Source organism: Clupea harengus, chromosome 14, assembly GCF_900700415.2.
Source record: "Clupea harengus chromosome 14, Ch_v2.0.2, whole genome shotgun sequence".
NCBI lineage: Eukaryota > Metazoa > Chordata > Actinopteri > Clupeiformes > Clupeidae > Clupea > Clupea harengus.
In genome coordinates, this window is record NC_045165.1 from 22,228,781 (window position 1) to 22,255,988 (window position 27,208).

At 44.1% G+C, this 27,208-nt stretch overlaps 2 protein-coding genes and 1 long non-coding RNA gene across 13 annotated transcripts in view; 1 reads left to right on the forward strand and 2 right to left on the reverse strand.

Moving 5' to 3' along the window:
- Window positions 1-1,668: 1,668 nt before the first annotated feature.
- On the reverse strand, window positions 1,669-7,644 carry LOC105896348 (kelch repeat and BTB domain-containing protein 11). 7 transcript variants are annotated; one of them, XM_042709822.1, is made up of 2 exons: window positions 7,560-7,644; window positions 1,669-6,194 (listed from the first exon to the last, which is right to left on the reverse strand). In XM_042709822.1, exon 2 carries the CDS (start codon window positions 5,914-5,916, stop codon window positions 3,799-3,801), a length of 2,118 nt encoding a protein of 705 aa, XP_042565756.1. In that variant the 5' UTR covers window positions 5,917-6,194; window positions 7,560-7,644; the 3' UTR covers window positions 1,669-3,798. The 7 variants fall into 7 exon arrangements, with proteins under 7 accessions (XP_042565756.1, XP_031436619.1, XP_031436618.1 ...); XM_031580759.1 differs by lacking the exon at window positions 7,560-7,644 and adding an exon at window positions 7,286-7,553; XM_031580758.1 differs by lacking the exon at window positions 7,560-7,644 and adding an exon at window positions 7,012-7,553.
- An 11-nt stretch (window positions 7,645-7,655) lies between these two features.
- Window positions 7,656-8,127, forward strand: LOC116223566. Its single transcript, XR_004165145.2, has 2 exons — window positions 7,656-7,823; window positions 8,076-8,127. It is a non-coding gene; the product is annotated as an uncharacterized LOC116223566 (long non-coding RNA).
- A 1,531-nt stretch (window positions 8,128-9,658) lies between these two features.
- arhgef10 (Rho guanine nucleotide exchange factor (GEF) 10) overlaps window positions 9,659-27,208 on the reverse strand; it is a 52,026-nt gene continuing 34,476 nt past the window's right edge. For all 5 annotated transcript variants that reach the window (XM_031580755.2, XM_031580756.2, XM_031580752.2 and 2 more), the window contains 7 exons: window positions 27,023-27,109; window positions 26,045-26,268; window positions 25,078-25,235; window positions 20,398-20,540; window positions 17,653-17,827; window positions 11,875-11,997; window positions 9,659-11,077 (listed from right to left, as the gene is read on the reverse strand). In XM_031580755.2, the coding sequence (XP_031436615.1) occupies window positions 10,584-11,077; window positions 11,875-11,997; window positions 17,653-17,827; window positions 20,398-20,540; window positions 25,078-25,235; window positions 26,045-26,268; window positions 27,023-27,109 (1,404 nt within the window). In that variant the 3' untranslated portion in view covers window positions 9,659-10,583. The remainder of the gene's footprint in view (window positions 11,078-11,874; window positions 11,998-17,652; window positions 17,828-20,397; window positions 20,541-25,077; window positions 25,236-26,044; window positions 26,269-27,022; window positions 27,110-27,208) is intronic.

Here is a 27,208-nt window from a genome sequence, read left to right on the forward strand (position 1 = left end):
AGCGCATGCCTGTTGCCTGGGGATTCATGCTAACTGTTAATGCAGTCAGCTGCTTTGGACCACCTTTTACTGGTAAAATAGAGTCTAATTCAATGGAATAGTAACATCTAGATTGTCTTTGGAGTGACTTCATAGCTGTGATAACCATCTGGACTCTTGTCTGCTAGGCTGGATGAATGACAGGTCTGGGAGCTACAACCTGGGCTTTGTGGTGGCAGGTGCTCTGAACGTTGTGGCGTGCTTTGTTCTGGCCCTCATACCACTTGCCAAGCGATCGAGACAGACACGCAAGAGCATAATCAATGTCACCATTGATCAAAACAATGAGATCATGGAGTGGACCAACAACAGTCCCCCTTTCACAGAGGTAAGATTTGATGAACACATCCTGCCATTTTGTCTGGTTTTATTTTGCAGAAGTATTCCATCATAGGAAGGTTGTTAGCTCGAAAAAAACATTTTTGTCTTTTAGGGGGAACAGCCAAATTCTAGTTATGTGAACTACTTGTCCAGAACAAAGTTTCGCTGTCCGGAGTTGAGTGATTTGGGACCAGCTCTGTCAGGTGACCCTGAGGAGACTCAGATATAGGACACCTGCTAGACTAGTGACTGCCTACGGCATATGTGTCAGAATAAATTATCAGAATGAAAAAGGTTTTCTGTTCTTTTCAGAACACCACAGAAAGTAGCAGTTATGTAACTGCTATTATTTTATTTTCCCCTCTCTCCCATACCAGCCCTGTTGGAAAAAAAGACAGTACCAAGAAATGTCCACCAGGTGGCAATATTTACTAACTGGACCATTTGGATTTGTAGTATCATACCAGAGGCAAAATATAGATTTCATCTAAAATAACATATGCAATATGAGTTGAAATTTGGACTTTTATAACCTGAAATTGAAAACAACCATTAATTTAAATAAGTCACAAATGATTTAGAAATCGCTACACCAGAATTATTTCCGCCTTGTGAAGTCCTTAGTAAAGTGCATTTACATTGAAATCCTGTGCAAAATGGACTGAAAAATAGAAAAATATAGCACAAGCTGTGTGGAGAAACTTTGACGCTTGGAGGACAAATAAATTATTCCAGAGTAGGCCTACATCACCCATGATGCAACAATGACGGATCTATCTAACCAGTCACTCAGCAGCAGAGCTCCCAAGGACAGACATCATGGTTGCTTGGGTGTACTTTCTAAAAATAATAATACAGCTGAACATAGCATCAGTTAGTTAGTAGTTATGTGTTAAAAAGATCCATTTTCGTGTCTGTAGTGTATTTGCAGTGCATCCAGGCTGCCAGAAAGAATAGTTCTCTAGGAGAAATAGTTCAGGCACAGACCTTAATAAGTCTGAACTTTGTCTTGGATAGTTACATGCTTGGATGCTAACAAAACTGTCTGAATATCATCATAAAAATGTCTAATTCATACATGAACTTGGTAATTATTTATCTTGTTGTTTCTGTAAAGTATGCATGGTTTTACTCTTGCACATAGTTTTTTGTCTTTATCTAGTGTCAGTTAAGCTTTTCTGCATCTAACATATTAGTATTTGATCATCAATACCTAAGCATATGTAGTTGAGACTGCTGTGCTGTAATTTGCCTTTGGTAAATGGGAAAAAAGTGATGTCTTACTCTCAATAATTCAAAGTGGAAACCTTTCATTTTGAATATTTTATTCTCTGTTCTGATTTATCATCGAAATGGGTCATTTAGCAGTTAGAGTAACATTAGTTTGTTAGAAAGCCTTGGACCACAAAATTAAAACCTTGTCAAGCCATTCACTTCAACAGCACACCAAAATTCACTCCCCAAATAAAGTCTTGTGATATAATGAAGCCAGCCAGCCAGCAACATACCAAACAAATACATTTAGCAAACCACATCCATGTCGTCAATGTCATCAAAACGGCTTTTTCAGAGACTTTTACATGCTGTATTACATTTTGTCCCTCGGCACTTCAGTTGCTCTGAAGACATCATCAAAGTCTTATTAATATTTCAAAACAGACAACTTATAGGGAGGGAAAACGGTTGACCGCTAATGGTATTCCATTCTTAAGTGCAACAAGTTCAAAGGGATTTGGCATACAAACACAATACAATATAAATCTGTCAGAAGAGTGATGGGAAGTGCTGTTGATACGCTATGGATAACGTCTATGCCACGAGATGCATTTCGAAGTAAAGCCTACCATAAAGATTCCAGTTTGTGTGGAGTTGTAGGTCAAAAGTAAACATTCTGTTATTACTAACTGCAAAATAACGCAAACAAAAACTGTGTTATATGTAGGCTATGGTTTGTCTCTTCTATCTTAGCGCTCAGTGATCCTATTCCTGACCAGGGAAGTGTCTCTTAAATTGACAAAGGCAGGGAAAGTTCAACCCGATACATCGATGGAAAAAAGCAGACCACGTGCTAGCCCAGTTCACATTCTTCATATAAAAGCCCCTCTGTCTAGCAGTTGACCATGTTCTGACAGTCGCTATGGCAACACACTGCCACCACTATCGGGGTCTGTTCTGCTCCGCACAATAGCAGCAAGTGGTACCAACCTGATTAGCGGCGTGTTCTTGCCTAGGCAGTATCATATGCCGAGATGTCATTGTTTTTGTCTTGCTTGCCTGCCTCACTGTCTGAATACTGAGTGCACTCACGTCAGAGGAAACCTACCAATGTTCTTCAGAATGACTCTACTCATAAGCCACCCACTGTCAGCAAAAACCTCCGTATTTAAGCTGTTTGTCTTTGGCAATGTTTTGAGATTACACTAAAAAGGGACCAGGGGTGATGGTCCCTTTGACTACATATTCTAATTAGTCGTCATTGTCACTTATGAAATATATATAACCTAAAACGGTCCATAGTACATGAACAATCAAGTACATTGTGCTCACAACTAGCATATTTGAATCTATATTTGAGATATTTTGAGATAACAATTGTGGATAAGAATAGGTATGCCTTTTTGTTTAACTCAATGTTATCAGCATTTGCATTTGTTTTGTGGTAATGTTTTTGAAAGGTTTTATTGTCCTTCATAGTAAATTCATTACCTCTAACATTATAATCATTGTCTTTTGTTGGAAGAGGACTTTAATGTATTGTACTTGATCATAAACCTAAACAATTAAAGATGCAGTCCACGATTCGGTTTTGTGAAAGCTCAACAGCCAATCGGATAACACCCCTCCCTTCCATGCTCCTGAAGCACTGTGTGGATTGGCTTTGATTGTTTATGGAGTTTTTTTTGTGTGCACACACTGAATGGACAGCTAGAAAACCAAGAGGAGCAATTTGCTGAATTTGAAAAAAGTGTATGGGATTAGAATTGCAGACTGCACCTTCACATTTGCATAGGACCTGTGTTTTCACAATGGATGGGCATGACTGTTCTGATGTGCTATCTTTAACACTAGGCAATGGCTTCTGGTTTCTTGCCAATACCAATACAATGTTTTGAAAACATCTATTTGAACAACAATCACAAAAATCACAAAAGTGCACACAACAGACATAACACAGGAAAACAAAATAGTAAAAGAGCTATATAAGTGATGTTGCTTCTTTACTTTGTTACAAAACATTGTCCTTTTTAAGGCGCCCTTGTAAAACATTTTCCTCCCACCATGCAAAGAGACATTCTATTTTCGAGCAGTTAAACCGGGCATGTCAAACTCCACGAAAAGTAAAGCTTAAATTATTTAATCATGCTTTATCCCACATTCTCCATTCCAGTTTCTTTTTTTGTTGTCAGTTTTGAGATCTGTTGAAGAGAAATGGTCTAATTACATGTTTCTTTCTCCCCGGTCGGGCAAACTCAAGATGAATGGAAACAATATTCCCTTCGCCTCGACTGGTGCTTTCAGCTGGTCCTCCGCGAATTGTGCACTTTCCTCCTCCACAACAAACTGCAGAGTCTGGGACTTGTTGACACAGTAGATGCAGTTACCAATGACGGCACACCTGAAGGGCTGGGGGATGGTCTGCTCCAGAGATGAGCAGTCGTGCCACATCTTCACGATGGTGTTGTACTTGAAGACATTTACACCCTGCTCCCTGTTGATGTCAAATCTGTAGATGAAGCTCTTGAGTGCCACCATGTCTGTGGACCTCTTCCTACTGTTGTTGTAAGGGCATTCTTGCCATTCGTCCCGCTTGGGGTCGTACCTCAGGAGGCGGTAGAAGAGAGAGCCTCCGGACACATACAGCTCTCCATTGCAGGTGACGGCCTCATGGGCCACAGCAAAGGCTCCTTTGGGCAGGGATGCCACAGTGGTCCACCTATCCATCCGGGGGTCATATTTTTCCACAGTGAATAAGCACTCACCACCAATAGCATACAGGTAGCCATCCACAGAAACCAGCTTGAGCTGCGAGCGTGCTTGAATCATGGGACGCACCTCACTCCAGCGATCGGTGATGGGGTTGTAGCAGAACACCTTATCAGAGACTTTTCCTTTGTCACCATACCCCTTGATGCCCCCAGCCACGAAAAGGTAGTTGTACATTGTGCAAATTCCACAGCCCTTTGTATTTATTTCCTCAGGCATCAGAGTCAGCACCCGCCAGTCTTTTGTGGTTTCACTGTAATAATAGATCATGTGATTTTCTTCAAAGGAGGCCACAGACAGAGGACTCTGCGGGCGGCTATTATTCCGACTCTGTGGACGGCTGCCGACACGGTCAAAGACGTCGTTAATCTCGGCCACCATAAGAGACTTCTTACCCTCCATTCTCGTTTTCAGGATGAGATCCCTCTCCGATCCCGTCAAGCGGCCGTAGACAGCAGGGTCCTTCAGCACTTTCAGAAAATTATCACTCATGAACCGATAGGCTGTCTCCTTCAGCTCGCTCAGTCTTTGCTTCTTAGCTATGCTTAAAATCTCATAGCAGTTCTCAGTGCTGATCTGTTGTGACATTGAATCCATTGCCGCTTGCACAGCACATGGGATCTGTAGGACCTTGGCTCCAGTAATAACATCCACCACATTGTCCTTACTTACATTCATCTGCGACGTGTAAATATAGTCTATCAAAGTAGACAAAGTCTTGTAGTTGACGCCTTTCACTTTCAGAACATCCCGGGAGAGACGGGCCTTGAAATAGTCGCTTTTCTCGGCTAAAACCGATTTATGTGCTTGGATCTTTTGCCCGCCCACTTCAATGACTAAGTCGGGGTCTTCCCTCGATGAAGGGGCTCCTTTGACACTTCCTGTGCTGCCCTCTGTCAGCCCTGGGTGCACACTATTGTTCTGTGTGAGATGTGACATGTTTATCATATTGCCCAGGTCACGTGATGTCAGCTGTGGCTCCTCTGAAACAGAGCGAACATTCTGCATCTGATAGTGGCTTCTCACAGCATTGCCATCACCAAACAGGGAGGAGTTGTCTAGCTCGTCTTTGGTCTCACTGTTGAAGCAGGGGCCAAGGCTGCAGGGAACCTTTGGCCTGGCACCATTGCTCTCCTCTTTCATTCCGTTTTTGTGGAGAGAATTGTGGTGGTCGAGCTCTTGTGCTTTAGATGTGTCCAGTGGCTGAACATGATCCTGAAAACCACTGTCTCGGGACCCACCGTCCAGCATATAGTCTCCAACAGATAAGCCTTTCACTGAGCTACCCATCCGATCCTCTGGCACATTTGTGTCCCATTCTGTCCATTGTTGATGCAAACTTGGGTCCTCTCGCAGTAATTCCATATCAGAGGCTGGTGTATTGGCTGCTTCAGAAACTCCCTGATTTCTTTCCATGGATGGGATTGATGTACCAGGAGAGTCAGGACTTGCTGCGTGAAAGATGACATCAGCTTCCACTGTGAATGTGTTTGGGCATTGCAAAGCGGCATTCCCTTGATCAAAGTTCAGACTTTGAGCTGACATGTTGGAAGACACACAGTCGTTCTGCATTCTGGCATGAACGAATCCACCTCAGGCATTTATCAAGTAAGCACACTTCATATGCAGCAGATTTAGGATAGATGGACACACTCCATAAGGTCTAATGACGGAGAGAACCAAGACTCCATTGACTAGTTTCTCATTTCTCTGACCACAAAAATCTTGCTTTTTTTCCCCCTTGCAGAAGTTTGACAGAGTTTGTATTTCAGTCTGGAGTCCATGCAAATATTTGAAAGACCAACAGTTAAGACAACTGAAGTTCCTCTAAATCTTGTGGAGCTGTAAACCTGTTCAAAATAAGAGAAAAACACTTGATTAAACGTCTTGGCAGTTAAAGCAGTTGAATACACAAAAATTATTTGGAACAAATGATAATTAACTAAATCTGACTAGTAGACTGGAGTAGCACACAGACCGTATTAAAATCAACCCCCACTGCGTTTCACCTTTTTGTGTCACAGGGACAATACACATCAATAAAAACAACAGGACTCAGAGGGGCGCTATTAGCCTACTCCAGGCAACAAAATGCATCCTTACAGAAAGTAATAAAACCCGAAAGATATATCCAATATGTCTGGACCTTGTGTTGAACACCCTATCCCTAGCGTAAACGTCGTAAGACTTCACACGAAATATTCGTTTTTGTGTTTTCTCGCTACCGAAGATGATTTAAGTCCAAATGATAAAAAATATGAATACAAATGTGAGAATCCAGCCCTGTCAGCATGTCATTCTGTTAGTGCCGACGAACGGTGAAATCCTTTATTTGTGTTAATCGCGTCCCCGTGGGATATCTATGAGGAGCATGCTCAGTCAGCACGTCTCCGCTGACGGAGACAGGATTATATGTCAATGAGAGAAAGGAGCATCCCTTGCCCACGACGCATAATCTGTCCTTTTCAACGCAGGTTGCTCCATTTTAAACGGCATGGGCGCATTGAGCAATCTCCTGCATAAACTGTACATTGTACATTGCGCTCACCTAATGTGTATTGTTTCTTTGTAATTCATGACAGGTTAAGGTGTGGGCCAAAGTCATGCAATGTTGCAGTCATCCCTAATGCCAAATTCTCAAATAACATCGATGCTTGAAATACTCACTGAATAATCCGTAACAGTCTGAAGCAAATATACTCCTTGCCTCTCGGAAAATCCAGTTATGTAAGGTAGTCGCAGTCCCAAAACGGACTCACTGATTTTAAAAGGAGCAGTTCGTTCCTTGCTGAGCTGTCGATAATTAAAACAGGCTATTTAAAATTCCACACCACCACATAACTACACTGCTGTGACACAGTGTCCATTGTTTCTCAAAAGAATCCTCTCCGGTGTGGTTTCATATATGGATCCCCAGCACTGACTATTGTCTCCAACTCACGTTGCCTTTGATAGATGCTCCGAGACAAGCAACAGTATGAAGTCCGTCTGGTATCACTCAAGGCAAACAAATGCGCATATAATTGCAACAAGCACATGCAATTTCCTCTCCAGAAACCGACTGAATTTCCCAGTGTTTCTTCAGAATGTATTCCGACTGTGTTATCCGATGTATAACCTGCGCGAGTGCCGTGTCAGTGTTTTGAATTTACAGTAGACTCGGTTAGTTATTGATCTAAACCACACCCCCTTTTATGTTAACCCTACACACCAACCCGGGTTCTTGCGATACAAGCGTAGTCTGAAAGGTGCGCATGGACATTCTTGCAGTCACGTCGTAGATGCGGCGAAGAAATACTAGACAGACGGTGGGCCTCCCGATCTGTGGAGGGAAAGCCCAGCCCTTCTTTCATGTCGCCCCCATGGAATTTCTGATTGATTCCATATCACTCTGAAAAACCTCGTGATTACCATAGAGAACGTATTTAAACGGGAGTATTGTATTACATAGGGTTGTATGTAGACTACTAATGGGAAAGGTATGTGACACGATTTTTTTTTGCACATCCATTTGTAAATCTAGTGCCTTTGTCTAACATATGTTTATGAGATGGAATAGCGACATCGACATAGGTCTTCATGAGCAACTGTTCTTAAAATAACAGATTAAAAAATATAAATACTTAGCTCTAAATATCCAATTGTGAATTTGGTAAATGTTCTGTTAATGAAGTCAAGTTTTATGGCAAGGAGGAGGACTTCAGTCATGGATGATGGTTGTTTTATGGTAGGGCTGTCAGCTGTCATTCTCAACCGACAGGGATTTTCACATGGCCATCATGGTAAAAAAAATAGAGGAGCCTCATTGAGCCATCATGGGGACATCACGGATTTATCAGCACAAGGGATTACACAGCATCCATGCCAGGAGGGAATTCATGGTTAAAGGCTGAGGTCATAGATCTAAGGACTGAAAATGATGGGAACGAGACTCCGCTGATGCTGCTGGTCTCACTCAGATCTCGTGGGAGACTAGTATGGAGTGACAGAATTCCTGACTCAGGGATGTCTATTGCTCTGCTTGATAATGCTCTGACTCTGCAGTCAGCAAGCTTTCCTCTGCGTGGCTGCCAGCTGCTGGGGCTGAATATACGGTATTACTGTGCCACACCAGTCATTATATTGTTTTGGCTTTGTGACTACTACTACTATTAATAAAGTGTTCATTAACAAATGGCTGATATTATCACACCCTTCTGCGCAGTTACACGTTTATAGCTAGGATGGAGGCCAGTGTGCAATGAAAGTGAATTTGCTGATCTACTGTTATGGACATGTCAGAATTAATGGTCAGACTAGAATGAACACCCCTATTAATGTTTCACAAATAGCACATGACTGTAGTGCACGGTCTGCTGGGGTCCCTGAGAAAAAGATGTTTTTTGAAGTTTACGGAGCCCTTGCCTTTAGGCCAAACAGTGGCATTCACAGGGACCGTTTGCACTCGTGTCTAACTGCTGCAACACGTTGACTGAATTGTGGGATAAACCTTAAGGCTGTTCAGTTCTCTGTGAACACTGAAGAAACATATCAAGAGTCCACTTGCAGCCCAGTCTTCAGCACTCCAATCACCCACATCCTTTTACACTTCTGGCAAGTTCGTGTTATAACATGTGTTCAAGGCATACTGCTCTACCGTTTATTGATGGTTTGGAGCACTTAGTTGAGATAATATCGACCTTGAGTTCGTGCTGCTGTGGCTCAGGGGAAATTAATGGTAAAGTAATCAGAAGCAGGGACTAAAATATGTCTATAAATGCTCACATTTTCAGACCCTGAGGTGTGTAAAGGAATCCAAATACACTAAGCTTACAATCACAGTCTTCACAGCTGTGAAAAGTCAGTGTGGTTCTGTAAAGACAAATTTGTTACAATTAAAGAAAATTCTCAGGACTCTGTTTGAATAAATCCGTGGTGGTATCGATATTTTAGCTGTTAATATGTGCACCTAACGTGAGAAACAGTGTTGGTCTTGACCCAAAGATTTGTTTTCTATAGTTACTGATTTAACCAAATCCACAATGGCACGACTCAATAAATGACTTACTATGGTTACATCTTTAGTAAATTGTTTAATTATTAATCATTTGAGACAAAGGCATAATTTGATGACACGCAACTAAATGTGAAAAAACACCAAAAAGATGGATAAAACATTTCATAAATGTTAATATACACAACAGGAATACACAGTAAAATGGTTCAGTATAAAGCTCTCAGTTATCTTAAATACATCTTAAGTCTCAAGCTTAATTTAGGTATTTGAGGAATTTCTCTTCTTTGATATAAAAACAAACAATATGATGCCTCCATCTCATTCTAGAATCGCCAAGGAAACCTGGCCAGCCAGTATTTCCTCCTTGTATCTTTATTGCTCCATAGTTATTACAAAAGCCATCAGCAGAACTGCAGACAAAACATCATGGCCATTCACTGGGTGTGGTTTACCCCCTCTTTACTTACTGCTGCATGTGTTTACTTAAGACATGGAGAAGTTCTTGAAACATTTATGCTGGAAGTAAAGGATACATCATATCCATGTCTGTAGGGAAGCTTTGACAGAAAGCATAACAGAGCTGTATCAGGGAGTTGACACATTATGTTACTTGGATTTTCCTCTAGAAACAGTAACGAGGATGGAAAAGATGTACTATGCAAATTGCATATATATGGTATTCTAAGCAAAAAACAACTGAAAAGAAGACACCTCCCAAGAAACAAACAAAAAAACAAGTAAAAAAATGGCAATAGGTACTCATCCAGTACCCAACTGGATATTAGCCATGTTATTCCTCTTTTGTAAATATGTTTTATGAAAAGAAGAATCAGTATACAAAGGTTGGTTATGTGTTCATAACCAGAAGTCCATGTTGCAGGTGCCATGACTAAGTGGTTCCAAAGGTTTGATTCTTGGCCCTTCTATCTAATAATCAACACTGTGTTTGGAAAATCAGATTGGGACCTTCAGTAACTTAAATGCGACACTCATCTCCAAATGGTATTCCCTCATCATGTGACCCACCCTTGAGCCTATGTATGTTCACTGGCAAACAAACCATCAGTGAGTTTCCATAGGAACCTGACTGTTTTCAAGTAGGACAGCAACTCCCTCATTGACATTTGGCCCTAAAGAAGAGCTAATAAAGAATGAACCAAGGGGCTTGGTGTGGTGTTCTGGTAGTGTGGACACCCCCTGACGGTACTACCCAAAGGCAGTCCTCCTTTCCCCTTCACTTTTCTCACACATTCGCCAGAGGAATCTGCCACACCATAATTGTGGACATGGTTTCCTCGTGTCGCGACTGTTTGGTCTTCCTGTTCACCCGGCGGTGACCCAGGCCCCCTGAGACGACGAGCAGAGAGCTCACGTCCACCTTCTGGCTGCGCTTGCTCTTCTGTGTGTAGGCAGGGTCATTGAGCTGTTCGTAGATGGCGCTGTCCTCAGGGCCGTGTTCGAGGGACCCCTGGGATAAAGCCAGCGAGCCGCAGGATAGAGCATCTTCGGCGATGGGGGCTGAGGGGCTGCCGGCGTCACCTGTGCAGACGACTTGCTGGTCCTGGACGCAGTTTGGGGCTGGGCCAGATGAACAGGGGGGCCTCTCCCCCTCGGGGGCCGCCGGCTGACTGGGTGGGCTGCCGGCAAGGCTGCCTTGTGGTAGGTTGCACACTGCTGCTGCCATGGTGAGGAATTTGACTGGACTGTTGTGAGCGTGGAAAGACACCATGCCCCTGCCTGTGTACACACACACACACACACACACACACACACACACACACACGTTCATTAATCTTATTTGAGACTCAAACACTGAAATGTTTTGGCTTGACTATCCTTAAAATGTGGGAGTGAACCATAACCCCAGTTATCTTGTAAGAAATATCACAGTCGTCTTTACCTTCTCACTCATAAAGTAGATCGAGAGGCATTTTAATTACTCATTTCTGAGGCTCTGTCATATTAGAGAAACATTAAGATGCCTTTTGCTGATCTAAAAGGCTACATAGTTTTGTGACAGACACAGAAACACTGGCACACTGATAAATGGGAGCTATGGATGATTTGTTTTTCTAAATATGCACTGCATACATTCCGGCATAAAGCCTGCACGTGAAACTGTACCTTGTTACTGCTATAGAGCCCCCATGTCTGTTCAGTCACTGATTGCTGTTAAAAGCAAGCAGTTTTACGCCCCTGGAACATCAATCGCAGGGGAGTAGCCCATTTTGATCACAAAGGCCATTTAGCACGGAATGAGGCCCTCAGCCAGGACTCCAATTATCAGGATACAATATCTCTGAGAGAGAAGGTCAGCTACTAAAATAAACCAGCCTGGGCCTGGTCTTCCTGTCTAATCACTAAACCAACATTAACCCTCCATTTAAAGCAGGGCGACTGCTGGAAGGCGGCGGTGTTTGGTCGATATGCCACCAACGGTGTAGGGGATTTTTTTTATAGGAGGGGTTCATTGGAAAGGGCGTCATTATCCTTCAGATTCAGCCTTCAGCCTTGTTCTGCAGGACAGTACTCACCTGTGACTTTGGGGATTCCTTGGAGTCGAGGGACAGACAGAGCTACGATCACACCCAGGTTGGTCCCCACGAGTAGCAGACTATGACACACAAGTAGGCTGCTCACAGAAACCCTCTGGTGCCCTGTGAGTTTAATTTACAGGGATAAGATAAGAAGACATGGTTAGATTTATGCAGCTAATCCCTACCACAGTCATAAGATAGAAGTGACAAACGTTACTTTTATTAAATCCATTTTTACAAGGCAAATTTAGTCTGAACACTTAGCACTACAAGGTTTAATATTTAATCAAGATATTACATAATTATGAAGAGCTTCTTGAACTCATGTATCATTGAAGTGTAATATTTTCTGAGAATCAGAGTGAATCTGTGGTTCAATGTTGGCACTGAAGAATATTAAGAGCCGCGTAGGTGTAAAATATCAGAAATCTGTGGTAAAGTTACTATGGCAATAGGGCCTAATAGCAAATGGTTTCCAAGGAAACCTACAACATAGCTCTGACACACTGAGGTCTCCAATTTCTCTCAACAAAAGCATGTGTTCCCCTTTAGGCAACACAAGTTACAAAAATGGCACAGTATATTACAATGGTTATGCAAAGGGGTGAGCTAATTGCAACACTTCAGTGAGGCAAGCAGAGCTGTGTACTTGGTAAAAGCCTAAGGGAGGAAATGCACTGTAAGTGATCTAGTAAGGGTTAAATTGAGCGGTGCCACAAATCTATTAGGAGTAAAATGTTACTTTGTGATTTAGCGGAGCAACCATCAACACCGCCCTTCTGTAAACAATGGCTGATCTGGCTTGAGGTCAGTTCACGTCTAATCACTCATTATGGGAAGGATGGCCCATATTGCCCAAGCCAACCTCACAGCACATTAACTTCACCATGGGAACCTTAATACTAGTGCATCAGTTAAGAGAGCATGAGGCTAGCAATTACACTTGTTTAGATTTGTGGCAAATTGAATACAAATGCCTTCAGGTGAATGGCCCTACAGTGTTGTCTGCTGATACTAGTGCTACAGTTGCCCTGGGATCAGCTAGATCCTTCTGCACTCTGAGCATTCAGCAGTGGTCTTCAGTAGAACATATGCGACTGCTCAAAGCCCATAATCCCATGGGGCCGCGTGTGATTGCTCCTGATCATGTGGCCCGACCCCTTCTCTGACCCCTCAGAGAGCAGCATCCTCTCTGATGACTACTTTACACAGCTGGGCAGAAGACATCATTTTCCAGCAAAGCACTGAGCGGTAGGACTCAGCACTTGTGTTTGGGCCGCCTTCTCAACATCTCCCGCACCTCGCCAATATTATTTGAGTTCCCCAGGTGCAGCCGAAACAAAGCCCAATCAACATCAACGTGTTATGAGTGCCTTTCATTCCCCCACACTACAGGCATCATATGAAAACCAGAAAAAAACTTCATGTTAATGTCAGACCCAGGTTTGGACAGACTACATTGGGCGTGGACTCTGTTCTCCTAGCGAGCTGGTGAGTGTGTGCTGCGATGGCAGAGGTGGCTGCCCAGACACACTAATGAAGAGGCTGGAGGTGTTGTTTGCTGGCCCGTGCTTGTTTATGCCCATTAGCGCACACACGGTTGGATATGTAGGTCACCAGAGACAAAGCCGCCAGCTCAGACCCTCCCTCTCCCCCACTACTCTGGCAGGTTGGGCCGGCCAGACAGCATCGATCAGAAGACCGCGCAGTGCTAGGTCATAATGTAGTGCCATGGCAGGATAGCTGTGACCCTGCAGATCCTCGATTTCATGGGAGATTTACCTTTTCTCTGGCATTGTTTTCTTAAAGAGTGCATTAACACAGGAACACTACGGACAAAGAGTGCAGGTGTTTGAGAGACAGTATGGGTGTTTCCATGCCAACTCACCTAGAGCTTTGCATGTCATGGATTATCATGGGGAAATTCTGTCAAATTTCCTAATTGAATGAAACTGTGCAAAATCCTAACTGTTCACCCAATAGTTTATCTGTTCAAAATGTTTAAAGTTGATGCCCCATGCTAAAAACTAGAGTATTTTATTTTTGCTGGTGACAAAGTAATAAGGGGTTTAGTAATAAGTGTGATTGATTTCACCAGCTGTGCATAATAATTGCACAACCTCTTTTAATCAAGTTAAAGCCCCAAGCCTGCTTAGATTTGAATCCTGTAAAATGCTTGAACTAAGGCCGAAAGGGAATTCTGCCCAGTTAAAGCTGCACGTCTAAACTCCTTGCCCTGGGGCCCTAAACATATGGAAGAAATTGCTTAAACATTTTTGCTTTTAAAATCTTTTTTTCAGTGTTAAGAAAGTTTGTCAGTGACACAGAGCACAAGGGATTGAGAAAGCGTACTTCTATTATGGTGCATGTCGTCTTACAGTTTGCGTGTGGTATTGTGTCCCAACTAAAGCCTCGGGTGAAATAAGGCTGCCGTTTCTAAAAAGATAACAACGGGTCAAGAATTCTATAATGGTGACATCACTATTGCGATCAACGTTCCCTGTGGAGTTTTCGTCTCAACCTCGGATCAAACTGCTGTGGGTCTTGAGTCTCTGCCCTCGTTAGTGATTGCTTAATGTAATCTTAGCTCAAGAAAACACTTTTCAGTGTATTAAGTGTCAGGTCTCCTGCACAGAAACAGAACTCCACCCTAAATGAAACACAAAGGTTGGCGACTCAGGCCATCTGCTGATACTGCAGGAGAGAGGAGTTTAACTCTGTGTGAAGAGTATTGGGTATACCCTTATCGGACACAAATGTACTGCGATTTCAATTATGAATTCTCTAGATAGAGCAATGCATCTGTCGTTTCACACCTGTGTAGCTACAACACTAATCTTGGAAAGAGCACAAATTACCAACAGCTTGAAAATATGTTTTCCCGCAGGCAATGCAATACGAGTAATGCATTTCCTCTACAGATCCAGGTAGTTCAATATGGACATACACTCTCTATTACATAACACTGTTGCTGATGCTATTGACATTTAAAGCACCACCAAGTCACACAGCTGAAAATTGCTGAAAAGGCTCCAGCTGTAGTGTTGAGCTTAAATGAAAATGTAGCCATCTTTGCCAAGATAGAGGTCATATGAAATGAATGTATTATGAAGGGTGCCATCTTTATATAGCAACCATACTTTAAAAGCCTCAACACAATTAACTTTCCACTGCTAGCCAAGTCTTTGAGAAGGTTTAAAGCTTGTATAGTCTGCAGATTTAACTGGCTGTTATTATATTATTCCCAGCATTATTGATTCATTTTGGCTATGTGCATAAGACTGCATGAAGACTGAAAGGAAATATTCATTTCAGTGAGCTGAAGTAGAGGTACTAGAAGAATCTCTTTTATGCATCAAGAGCCACAGACAAGTAAAGGCCCTTTCAGAGACTGAAAACATTTGAACTTGTCCTGACATATCCCAATTGGCTGACTAGCTCCTAGAGAATGGGTCTCCATTACAGAAAAGGGTCTGGGAGTGGTTTGTGGTTTCTCTGGAGACAGCATAAAGGAAAACAAACAGTTAGGGAGGCGTTATCAGCGGAAGCTAGCTCTTGGTAATCGAAATCAGACGGAACCCCAAAAGAGAAGTCTTTCAAGTTGGTGGTCCTTAAAGCAGTCTTCCCTAAGTCTGTACATTTGAAGTTAATAGGGAACCTGCCTAGCATGTACTACATGTAACTAACAGTTCTGTCAGCAGTTTGTTGTCAACCAGCACTGAGTTGAGTGTCCTGAAAAGACTAAACTCAGATAACAGTACAACTGAGGGGTATGATTGTCATGCATTGGCTCGTAAAAACACAAAATACAATAAAGGAACCCAAACCATCCCTGCTTTTCCAAGGGTCTTTTCTTCTGTACCTTTACATTATAGATTTTGACACTCGGCTCTTTGCACCCAAACTCAGATGACATTGCTGGTTTAATCCTGCAGCAAACCAGTTAGGACTGTTTTTGAAACATGTCTCCCATTCCACCTCATCAGACAAGGGCCGCTCTGTTTTATTTTAGAATGACACCCAATACCCCCTGAGGACAACAACAAAGAAATCCAGACATGTTTCAAAGGACAATGTAATTGGTTGAATTTGACTAAGTGGAAAAAAATCATGCAAAAATATTCTGGTACACAAAAACGCCACGCCAGGCCAGGCCTAGGGAAAGGCTAAACTTGATCTTTCTTCTGCACAGGCTTCCGTTTTCCTCACAGAAATGTCAGTTACCCCACCACAAGCGTGGAACCATTAGACTGCAATGAGATTCTGGAGGCTGGTCAATATAGACATCCACACAGAGGAGGCTGCACAGCTGTCACTGGGCATGTATAAATAACACTTGCCCCGCCATGATTCAGCAACAGTCCTCGGAACAAACCCAATGTACCACCAGGCAAAATGAGTCCATGATGGAGTGTGTGTTTTAAGGAGCTTGAGGGAGCTTACAGAGAGCATGCTGAGGCAGAACAGGGCTCTGACAGCAGATTAGGGGTCATGCATACTGATCATTTCTCCGAAAATCCGCTCATTCCGGACGGAGCAGTTTTGTAATGTTGTCAGACATTTCCTTTCATTGGATTTTTCTTAACTTCCTCAGTATTTCAGGTTGCTGATCACAGCATCACAGGATGTGTAATTTTGTTCCATTCATGTCCCCCAAGGCCACAAAGAGATAACAAAAATATCACTGACATTTATAGTTCAAACGTCCGTGCAAAAACAGTGCCTACAGTGCTTATGTGTTACCATGGTTACTTCAAGTTGACCAAGAGGGGAAACAAAACAAATGCTGTGATGTGTGGATAAATCATCACAGTTACAACGTAAGTGTTGCAACATTATTTTCTTTCAGAACTGAAAGAGCTCTGTGTTAATCAATGTTTGTTTGTTTAATTTTTTTTACTTTGTTGGATAGCAGTCTTGCAGATATATAGCGATGTGTTATCACAATACCACAAAGCCCAAACCCAAACATCTGCAATATGTTAACATATGGAGCAAAAAAATCTTCAGAGAGGTTCAAAAGATTTGGTCTCTATTAGATTAAGGTAAATTACGTTTTTGTACAGAGGTTTTCACCAAAGGAATTTATCATAAAGACTGCTTCCAGTGAACAAATTCCAGATTCCTTGGCATGGAGTGACTCCTTTTCACAAGAAGTAATATTAGTCAAAGCCTGACTCAAATGGATTCTCATCTGTATCTACAGAACTTGGGCGTTTATATCCACCAGTGCTTGGGTTTCTCACACTATTACGCCATACTTTAACGTCAGAACAAAAACACTGAGCTGAGAAACGCAACCCCAGTCTTAGCCGGGCAATGGTATTATTTCCTGCCTTTCATGTCCTATGGGCTGTTGATCAAGCTGAGGGACAAATAATAGGCTACTCTGCTGTCTGTGCCGGAAGTCTTTGAAGACTGTGACAGGAGGCTCATCCAAACATGACAAAACAAGCACTTCAGTGGACGGGCTCATCCACTTCACATGTTGACAGAGTTAAAGAGACACAAAAGCCCAAAGAATACTGCTTTTGTCCAGAGGTATGACTCGTGTTGCAGGCATCCAAGGCTTCTTTCCATTTGCTTTTCTAAGCAAAGAATCTGGCTATGCTGTACCTGTTTTACAGTAACAGACGCTCCCCCATACAATGGTCCCCTAGTGCTTGTTATTATTGAGGTAATTCAGACACACAGACGGCAGGGGCCACGGGCTGTTTCTGTGTGGTCTGGATGGGATGTGGACATGTGACTAATAGCCCCGCTGTGGCGGCTCACCTGAGAGGATGCTGTTGACGGGGGTGGCGATGTTGATGTCCTGCAGGTGCTCCAGGGTCTCCGTGTGGAAGAGGCGCAGGGTGGAGCCCGAGCTGAAGGCGATCCAGATGCCCACGCCGGCCACCACCATGTGGGACACCACCATGCCCTCCTCCTGGTGGGCCTCCAGTTGACGCTGAGGCATCGTGAGTAAGAGCAGAGAAGGTGCGTCAGTATGGCCTCACAGCAACCAGTGAGTCAAAGAGGATTCACAGAACTTCTGCACAAAAACAACAGTGTTCCAACAAATTTACTCAAGACAAGGAGCCTTTATCCCGAAAATATATTTCAAGATTTTTTACTACAAACACACAAGGGTCGACACAAAAATGTGATCTTCAGTTTAAACGGATCGGGCTTCAGGGGATCTTCATTACATTAATACGGTCGGAGGTATATTTGGTTTGTTTGCTCAGGTGGAGGATATTGAATGAAGGTATGCTCCTGAAGCACAAGAGGAATTCCAAGCCTTTAAATAGCTAACACATTGCACTGTGCACTCGGCAGCCCAGAGCCCGGCCCGAAAAGATCAATTGAAGGTGTAATCCAATGAACATCTGAATTAGGTAACTGAAACCCTCACTACTGAAATCCTGTGGCCAGCCTTCTGAATGAACTGTGGCTCTCTGACTTTACAGGTCAGATGAGTGCACTTTACATTTCCTTCAACTACATTTCATGGCTACAAACCGACTTTTTTGGTCTTCTCTTTTTCTGGAAGGTAGTGGGTGGGGTAAGGGGGGTGGGGGGTGACACATAATTCCCTCAGATCAGCAGGAAGTGTTGAGGGGAAGCACAAGTCTGTGTGCATCCTGAGGAACTGCTCTGGCACTGGCCCTCTAAACAGAACCATCTACCAAATACTGCCCAGTGTTTTATATGTAGTTATGAATTAGGATAAGTCTATTATTGATGTGCATCCTCTTTAGACATAAATGTTACTACAGCAAAAGGTGGACATCCAACCTCTCATATAAATGGTATACATCTTCAGAGTGACTACACTGGGAAATGAAACTATTGGGATGTCCCACAACAATCGCTAAATACAATTTTTAAGTGCAAAACAACTGAATGGCACATATAGATAAACCGATGGAGAGGGTTAAAATGAGAATCAGACAGAATCAGACTCGTCCCGCCGTGTCTTTGTGGAGCTTGGCTGTGTTTTTAATCAGGAGTGCAGCATGTTGCTCTGATCCCACCAGCAGATTGAACTGGAGGAGAGCCAGCTCCTTCCCCAAGGCCTCACTGGGGGACATTGGAAACAACAGCCATCTGACACCACATGCTACACGCTAACGTGCCTTTTCAATGGCTAACTTTTGCCTTCCCCAGTCTTTCTCCTACATTCACACACACACACACTCTCTCTTTACTTCTTGGTCACACAAGGATGGAAAGGAATTATAAGTCCAGGGTGAGTCTCTGACATACCGTGTGTGTCTCCCTCTCTCTCACACAGAGACATACATTTCCCCCACATTTTACCCCGCTTTGTTTGTCCCATTTCTCCCATTCTCTCGCAGGGCGTTTGGCCGTTGGGTACGTCCCGTAAGCCACTTCCGCCGTGGGCAGGTGGTCTTGTAATGAGCTTACTGGCGAATGGCACTAACGAGATTACGCGTCGCCGCGTGTGGAGCACAGAGGAGGAGCGGAGGAGCGCAGAGGGGGAAGCGGGGCTTTGCTATTCCGGGAAGGCAGCAGGTGCCAGCGGTCCAGGCCCGGGAGGAAACGCAGCATAGCACAAAGAGAGAGAGAGACCCTCATTGGCCTCCATAATTCAATTAAGGCAAAGCTATGGGTGTGCCATGACATCACAATGATTGGGCTGAAACAGAATTAGTAACTAGGAGACATGGCCGTTAATGGTCACGGAATGTTTTTTAGGAGAATTACACGATAAAAGTATTAATGATCTCAAAAACCAAATCACTTTCCTAAGAGACTATTTCTACTATTATATGCAAATCACACAAATTCAGCAATGTGCTGAATAACTGGCAGCGTGGGAGGTCAGAGTATACCATCATACGCTTAGAGAACGGTGCACTCTTGCCCCAGGATGCAGGGACGCCAACTCCTCTCCTGCATCTTTAAATAGTCTACACAGAGTACATGAAGGTGGGTGGTGCAGCAAGAAGAACTTCTCCAACAAAGACTTGAATCATGAATCACAAGTGACACGACCTCAAGTAACCCATCGGAGGCCATGACGTTTCCAGCAGCGGTTTCTGATGGTGTCGTTTTTTGTTGCTACCATAAAACAAAAGAGAATAGGAGACTAGGACCAAAGTAAGAGTAGGGGGATAGTTGAGAGGCCTTGGCTAAGACATGGAAATATGAAGAAAGGGATGGGGCAGGGGGCGGAGAGGATGTTTAACTTTGCACATAGTGCGGACCAGACTGAGGTCCTCTCTTCCTGTTTGAACAATGTGGTGGTTGCCCTTTTTCCTCTGGAGGTGCAAGGCAGGCTAGTGACGAGCCACATCTGTGTGTGTGTGTGGGGGGGGGGGGGGGGGGGACTTTCCGTTGTCTCGCAGAAAGCTACGCTGGGAAACTTTAACACAAGCCAGCTGGAGCTTCAGCACCGGGAGGCCACCTCAACTATCTACTTGGCTAAAGCCTCCAGCCTTTTCTTGTTGTGTGTCTCTCTGTGTGTGTGTGTGTGTGTGTGTGTGTGAGATGGGGGAATGTGTAGCATACCTCCACTGCATGGGTCTGGGTGCCCACGATGAAAACCTGCCCGCCCGATGAGGCCCACACGTGATCCTCCACAGCAATCAGAGCTTTGACAGGAAGCACCCCGAGCTTCAGCACCTTGGGGGAGGTCGAGTTCCAAGATCCATCTGGGGAGAGTTGGAGAAAATTAAGTCTAATTTTAGAGCACCTTCTGACAGCAATTCAGCATCCCTCAGCACTTCACACAGAGATCCATCAAATTCCTCTGCACAGCATTTGCCTTCTGGGAGAGCAGTAATGAACATCGTCACTCTAATTGGGGTGTGGGTTTTCAGGATACTTGAATATATTTAATGCAGGAAAGATGGTGGGGGGGGGGGTCACTGGTGATCACGACAAACCATTCTTAAGTAACCTCGATTCAGGTGGAGAAAGCATTAGTCATCTCCTGAAGCATCCCACAGAGCGCTCTTACAGTGTCTCTGTGTCTATGTGGGCAAACCATGTTTATTTACAGTGGCACGGCAGGTTTTGGCACCACTGGTCAAACTTGCTGTTTCTGTGAATAGCCAAGCGAGTGAAAGATTACCTGATTTCCATGAAGTTACTCGGTGCCCAATCCTTTGCACGCCACTATATGTCAATAAGGTACCTCTGCAATGGACCAGCCTACACTATATGTCAATAAGGTACCTCTGCAATGGACCAGCCTACACTTTCCTCTTCTGTCTTTAAATTCAGCCTTACCCCAAGTAAGAGACAAAAAAGGTCCAATTTGAAATCAGAAATGGCATGCAACCCTGGCATGAGGGAACCTAAATGGATTTCCCCCTGAATCTCAAATGACCACATTCAATTTACAACCGTGCATAATAGAATGTGCAGTGATTGTTTGTTTAGCCAAATCCACAAAGGCAGCTATTGAGGGGAGCCTCGCCACGCAGGGCAGAGCAACTTCTTTAGAGACTAATGACTAGGGAAGAGGCTACAGCCACTCGGCAGTTCTGTAGATGGAATGAACAAAAGTCTCCTTTGTGCAGATAAGAATCTATCTCTCTCTCTCTGTGTGTGTGTGTGTGTGTGTGTGTGTGTGTGTGTGTGTGTGTGCTTGCACCCACCCACTTCATTAAAACACAAAAATATTGTAATACACTGCAGCATAACATTAGTATGACATTAGAATGCATCAACAGTGTAGTGTTGACACATTTCGCAAATGCATACCTTGTTTGCATGAGGTGACATTACACTATAACTATTTTTTGTGAAATACTACAAACCCATGTCAGATGAGATTCTACCAAGTCATTTTCACTCCACCATGTCAACACACACACATACAGCCCCAGCCAGATCAGGGGTCACTTGAGTTTGCGTGGTTAGCTGGGGCGTTGGGCCAAACGAAGGGAATGCCTCTGCTGTAACCCTGTTATATCTGGAGCTAACCATGAATAATGCAGAATCCATTAGTACACAACTCCATTAGTTTATCAACTCCTCAAAATGTATGATTTTACATAACCTTTAATGCATGGTATTTAGAAATGAGGCTTTCTACAGTCTGAGTACAGCACATATTATTGTGTTACTTCTGACTGCCAAATAATTACGTAACAGGTGAGCAGCAACTTCACTCGCACATTTTCAAATGCTAAGTGCTCCCTAATCTACATGCTAATCCACTCAGTACTACCTCATTCAATCTGACAAAAGCAGAGACTGCGTGTGCAAGAGGAGAGCAGGACACACAAAAGAGTGTGTGCGAGGGAGAGCGAAAGAGAGAGAAGACTGAGCTGCACTAAATGGAGGGGGAAGGGAGGGGAAAGGGGAACTTCGAGTTACACTTGGGCATGTTCAAATTGTTCAAATTGTTATGAAAATGAGTCATCTGCTAATGTGTTTGATGCTTATAGTCCATGTCAGTATTCCCCCACCCCCACCCACCCGTCCTCCACATTCTAGGAGTCCTTCAGCTTCAATCACTTTCAAAACACACACACCTGGTCCAAATCTTGTGCTGCACAACCAGTTCAAATCAAGATCAACAGCTCCAGTTCAGGAGGAGTCACCGAAGAACTGAGAACCTGCCTCCAAAGGCTCACCCCAAAGACTGAGTGGGAGAGAGGGCTAATAAACACGACATTCCTGCTTCTATTTGTGCCATGGCCCATATTCCTAACTAACTAACAGTTCACACATCATGCTATTGTCTTTTGAAAGATGATAGAAAATGAGATATTGGCTTGTCATTTTGAGAAGTGTATCAGTGTATTCGCTCATCCGACAGCCATTTTGTTCATAGTTCATATTTTGAAAAATGTTCTTCCAATGGATAACAATTTCACATCATCAGTGACACCTAATTTGGCTACACTGACTAAACACCTTTGCAGTGCACCCTACACCTCTTATTATTCCATGTGCTATGACCTTCGCAGTGGCAGAGTATCCCTGTCTTGCTTCCAAGCTGAAAAGACATTATGGAAAGTGTGACATGGCAGTGAGAGAGAGGAAAAAAAAAAAAAAAAAAGCAGGATTCCGCGCAAGTACTGAATTTCCGTTCCTGCATTTACTGGCCTGGCCCAGGGTTAGGCATAGATCACTTTCCCCGTTCCCTCTTTTCCTCCGCCACATAACGTGACGCCGTGTCTCGCTCTTTCCTGCCATCTCCCAAATCGAAGACCTCATATGCCTGGGCTTTGGATTAGGGGACTGAAAGCTCATTTCCTTTACTCAGGCCCTCTAAACGTAAACACTGCCATGATACGGCCAGGCACTCATTAAACAGAGCTCCTAAGGCAAAGGGCAAAATACTGGAGTACCTTCGATTAGCTATTCTCACAGAAGACACACACACACACACACACACACACACACACACACACACACACACACACACACACACACACACACACACACACACACACACACACACACACACACGTGCGCTCACACAGACACACACACACATAAAAACTACACACACAAGCTCACGCACACAGTTGCTCACACAGTCGCTCACTCACACATACGCTCAAAAAACACATACACACACACAAGAAAGGATATACATTATATGGGAGCTATTTTTGGTGCTTATTCATGTTCCTTGTTGTTGAATGATTAATAGACCATCGTGCATTGTGATTTTTTTCTCTACAATTTTTTATTCTTCTCTTTTCCCCTCAGGAAGCACCTGCTGGGAGGAGTTCTTCAGGACGAGGAGACCTTCACACACAGAACAGTCTCAGAGGGGGCGTCTTTGAAGCTTAAATGATCATCATTACATCCCGTTTGTTTAATTACCACTTTCTGACAGGCGAGGGGTTAAGGCAAACAATTTGGTGGTTGAAAACTAGGCTTAGTCAACCGCATTGTGTAGTGCTTGGTATGGCATTGACGGAGACTTCAGTAACTGAGGAACAGGAGGAGAGAGATGAGAGTGGAAGTGCACTGTGAAAACAGAACACCAGGATGAAGTGGGATGGAATCTGTGCCTGAGCTGAGCGTACAGCCTTTCATCTCTTTTCCAGAGTTGGAGTCTTGTTACTGGATTTGAGTTTCAAAAGAAGGTTTTTTTTTAGGGAATTCAATTCAATTCGATTTTATTTATATAGTGCCAAAACAATAAAGCTGTCTCGAGGCACCGGCGGCATACCTTTCTTCAGCTCGTTCTGAGATGCCGGCAGTGCAAAGCATGAAACTCACACTGCAAGAACGCCAGGCATTTTCACCTCTCATTCACCAAGCTCTAAATATATTTCTATACTAAGTAGCAGACAAAATGTGTTCACCTGAAAAACACCAGTATCTGAAAGCAAATTCAAAATCCCTGGTGAACACCACAGACATATATACACCAGGGATTTTTTAATACTCTGTCCTTTCCCATCCTCTAGGTCTCCTTTCTCAGCTACTTTGGTCCACCCCTCTAGCCCTGTGTCAATGCCTTGGCCCCCATCTCTGATGTTTTATTCTACTGTTACCTGAACCCAGAGGCAACATGAGAGTGTGTGGGAGGGCCAAGGCACTGGCAGTTCAGGGAGGTGGGCAAATACGCCAGCGCTAGCCTCCTCCAGCTCGCTCTGCTCCGGGGAAATAAATAGGTCACAATGAGCAGTTCAGCCACTTTTCCCAGGCAACCACGACAAGCTCCTCCGAGGCACGACAGCCCAGAAAAAGAAAGACAAGGAGTGAGTGAGCGCGCGAGAGAGGGAAAGGGAGAGAGAGAGAGCTCCAATTCTCTGTGATGCGTGATTCATCAGGGTCACCAAGGTGATAAGCTCTCTGCTCACCCAGTCTCACCCAGCCTCATCTTCCCTTCACCCTCCCTTCACCCACACACTTATCCTACAAACAACACCAACCCCAGTCAGGAATACAACACCGTTACAGGACGTCAGAGAAAAACAAAGAGGCAAGACACAGCACTGACAATGGCAGCACTAACAGATAAAACGTATTGCCAAAACAGACAATTCTCCTTTATGAGAGCAGGGCTCAAATCTAGGGCTGATTACATAACTCCTGTTAGGAAGCCTTACAAAAAAAAGAAAAATCCAACCAATCTGGTGGAGAGGCAGCACAATAATGTGTTCAATCATATGCAACACAGCACAGCAATCCGTGCAGGACAACAACACAATGAGGACAGACAAACAGGAGTGGACAGACTGCTCTTTCCAATCATGAAGCGGGCCGTACCTGGTGCTCTGGAGTAGATGGCCACTGATCCGCTGACGAGGCCCGCGTACAGATACTGACTCCTGTACACCAGGCACGTAACAGTGGATTTGTCAGGCGTGAAGAAATGCTGTAGACGGACCTTCTTGGACCGCTGGCTGCTTTTGTAAACAGAGATGCTGGTGTAAAAAACAGAAAAACAGAACAGGGTGAGATATAACTCACAGAAAGCCGTATAGATGGCACAAAAAATGCCCTCCTTATCAAGTCTGTTGCTGTTTACACAGAGAAACATCATTTTGTGCACTACAATGCTTTCCCTCATATCCTTTTTAGGATCATTGTTCATTGGTGGTTCACACTCTATCACATTGTAACAAATTTTTCTTGGCCTAAATTGTTATTGAGAACCACAGGTTCAGTATAATCCACATCATAGACCTGAAAACTCAAGCAAACAAACTTGCATTTACACATTAAGCACATTTGACATTTGGAAATCCTCCAGTTCCCCTTTCCGAGTGATTACTGTGATGTTAATGATTTTGATGAATGAGGTCAGTTCTGGTGCCGCCTGGGTTCTGACTAGCGGGCGGCGCTGAAATGGCCTGCGTTTTAAATCCACGGGATTAGCAGCCTAAAATGACCTCATTAATATCTGTAATCCTGAATAGCTCTGCACCGTTATGTTTCACCGAGACCTGTCCTTCTCTGTACTTCAAATCCCTCTTGGTTCTTTGGAAAGGTATTAGGGTATTTTTACTTCAGTGCTATACTTCATTTTACCATGTACACAAGGACTATACTATCTGCCTGTGCTTTTCACAGAGCAGTACAGTATATACACATACATAAGCCCTCTAACAGCCTTTTCCTACACATGACAGTATACACTGTAATTAGCATGCTTTATGGAGAGTGGAGAGAAGAGGTTCTGTGCTGTGTGTGGGTGGTGGTGCAGAGTGTTGCTGAAATGGCAGGACCATACCTCCCTTCCTCCATCCCCAGGCAGATGGTGGGTGTGTGGGTGTTCTTCCCTGGCTGAGGGTCACCGTCAGAGCCTCCCACCCCGTTTGCCAGGCCTTCCTCCGTGGGCACGTAGGCCATGCAGAGGATGCGCGACTCTACGTTGAAGCACTCGGTCACCTTGGGGCTGGAGTTCTGCATGGCCACGATGGAGATCTGGCCCATCTGATTGGTGCAGCTGGCCACCTGAGTGAGTGAGTGGGAGAGTCCAATTACGGCCATCAGAAGTGCTTTTGTGCCATTCCAAACTCTGATCACGGTTGCTTTTGGCATTCGAGGTAACTTTGCATGTTTTCAGGCAATCCGCCCCCCCTCACGCAGGAGGCGAATGGCTCGTTAAGAGCAGGACCACGCCATTGCTGGCTGCCACAAACAACAATCAGAGAGAGTGTTCCACAGAGTGGGGACGATCTATCACCTCAGGCCATTATGAGTCACTGGAACGTGTATGTTTTCCACAGCCTCCAGAGTAAACACATGTACGGCTTTCTGAATGAAGCTTGTGAATCACTCTTTAAGAGAGGCACTCTGGCTCAGAGAGGGGGGCCAATAAAATGTTAAGAGTGGTGTTCAATTATTCATTTGTATCTGATGGGCAGAACACAGTCAGCTTTAGTGTAGAGTCGTATTTGACACTTTTGGGCTTGAGGTGGATGAAATATGCAGTGAATGGATCTCATTATCTTCAGCTAGTTGTATGCCGGCAAGTGCCTGTGTCTGTGCTTATGAAAGCAAAGAAGCGGTCTAAGCACTAATTTAAAAATCCTTGCACACTAAAGGAACATTAATCAATCAACCAGTGGCTCAGTGGGCCCATCTGTCATATAAGGAGAGAGGGAGAGTGTGTGTGTGTGTGTGTGTGTGTGTGTGTGTATATGAGTGAGTGAGTGTATGTGTGACACAGAGAGAGAGAGAGAGAGAGAGAGAGAGAGATCCTCACCCACACAAAGCCGTGGCCCAGGGCAGGCATGTCAGCTGTGCTCTCACTGTTCACGTGAGGTTCTGGGTTGTGCACCGCACACTCCACCTGATAGGGAGAGACGGGGGGAGAGAGGGGGGTCACAGAGAGAGAGAGAGAGGAGCTGAAGACTTTGGCTAAACATAGCCCACAGCATCTCCATCAAAA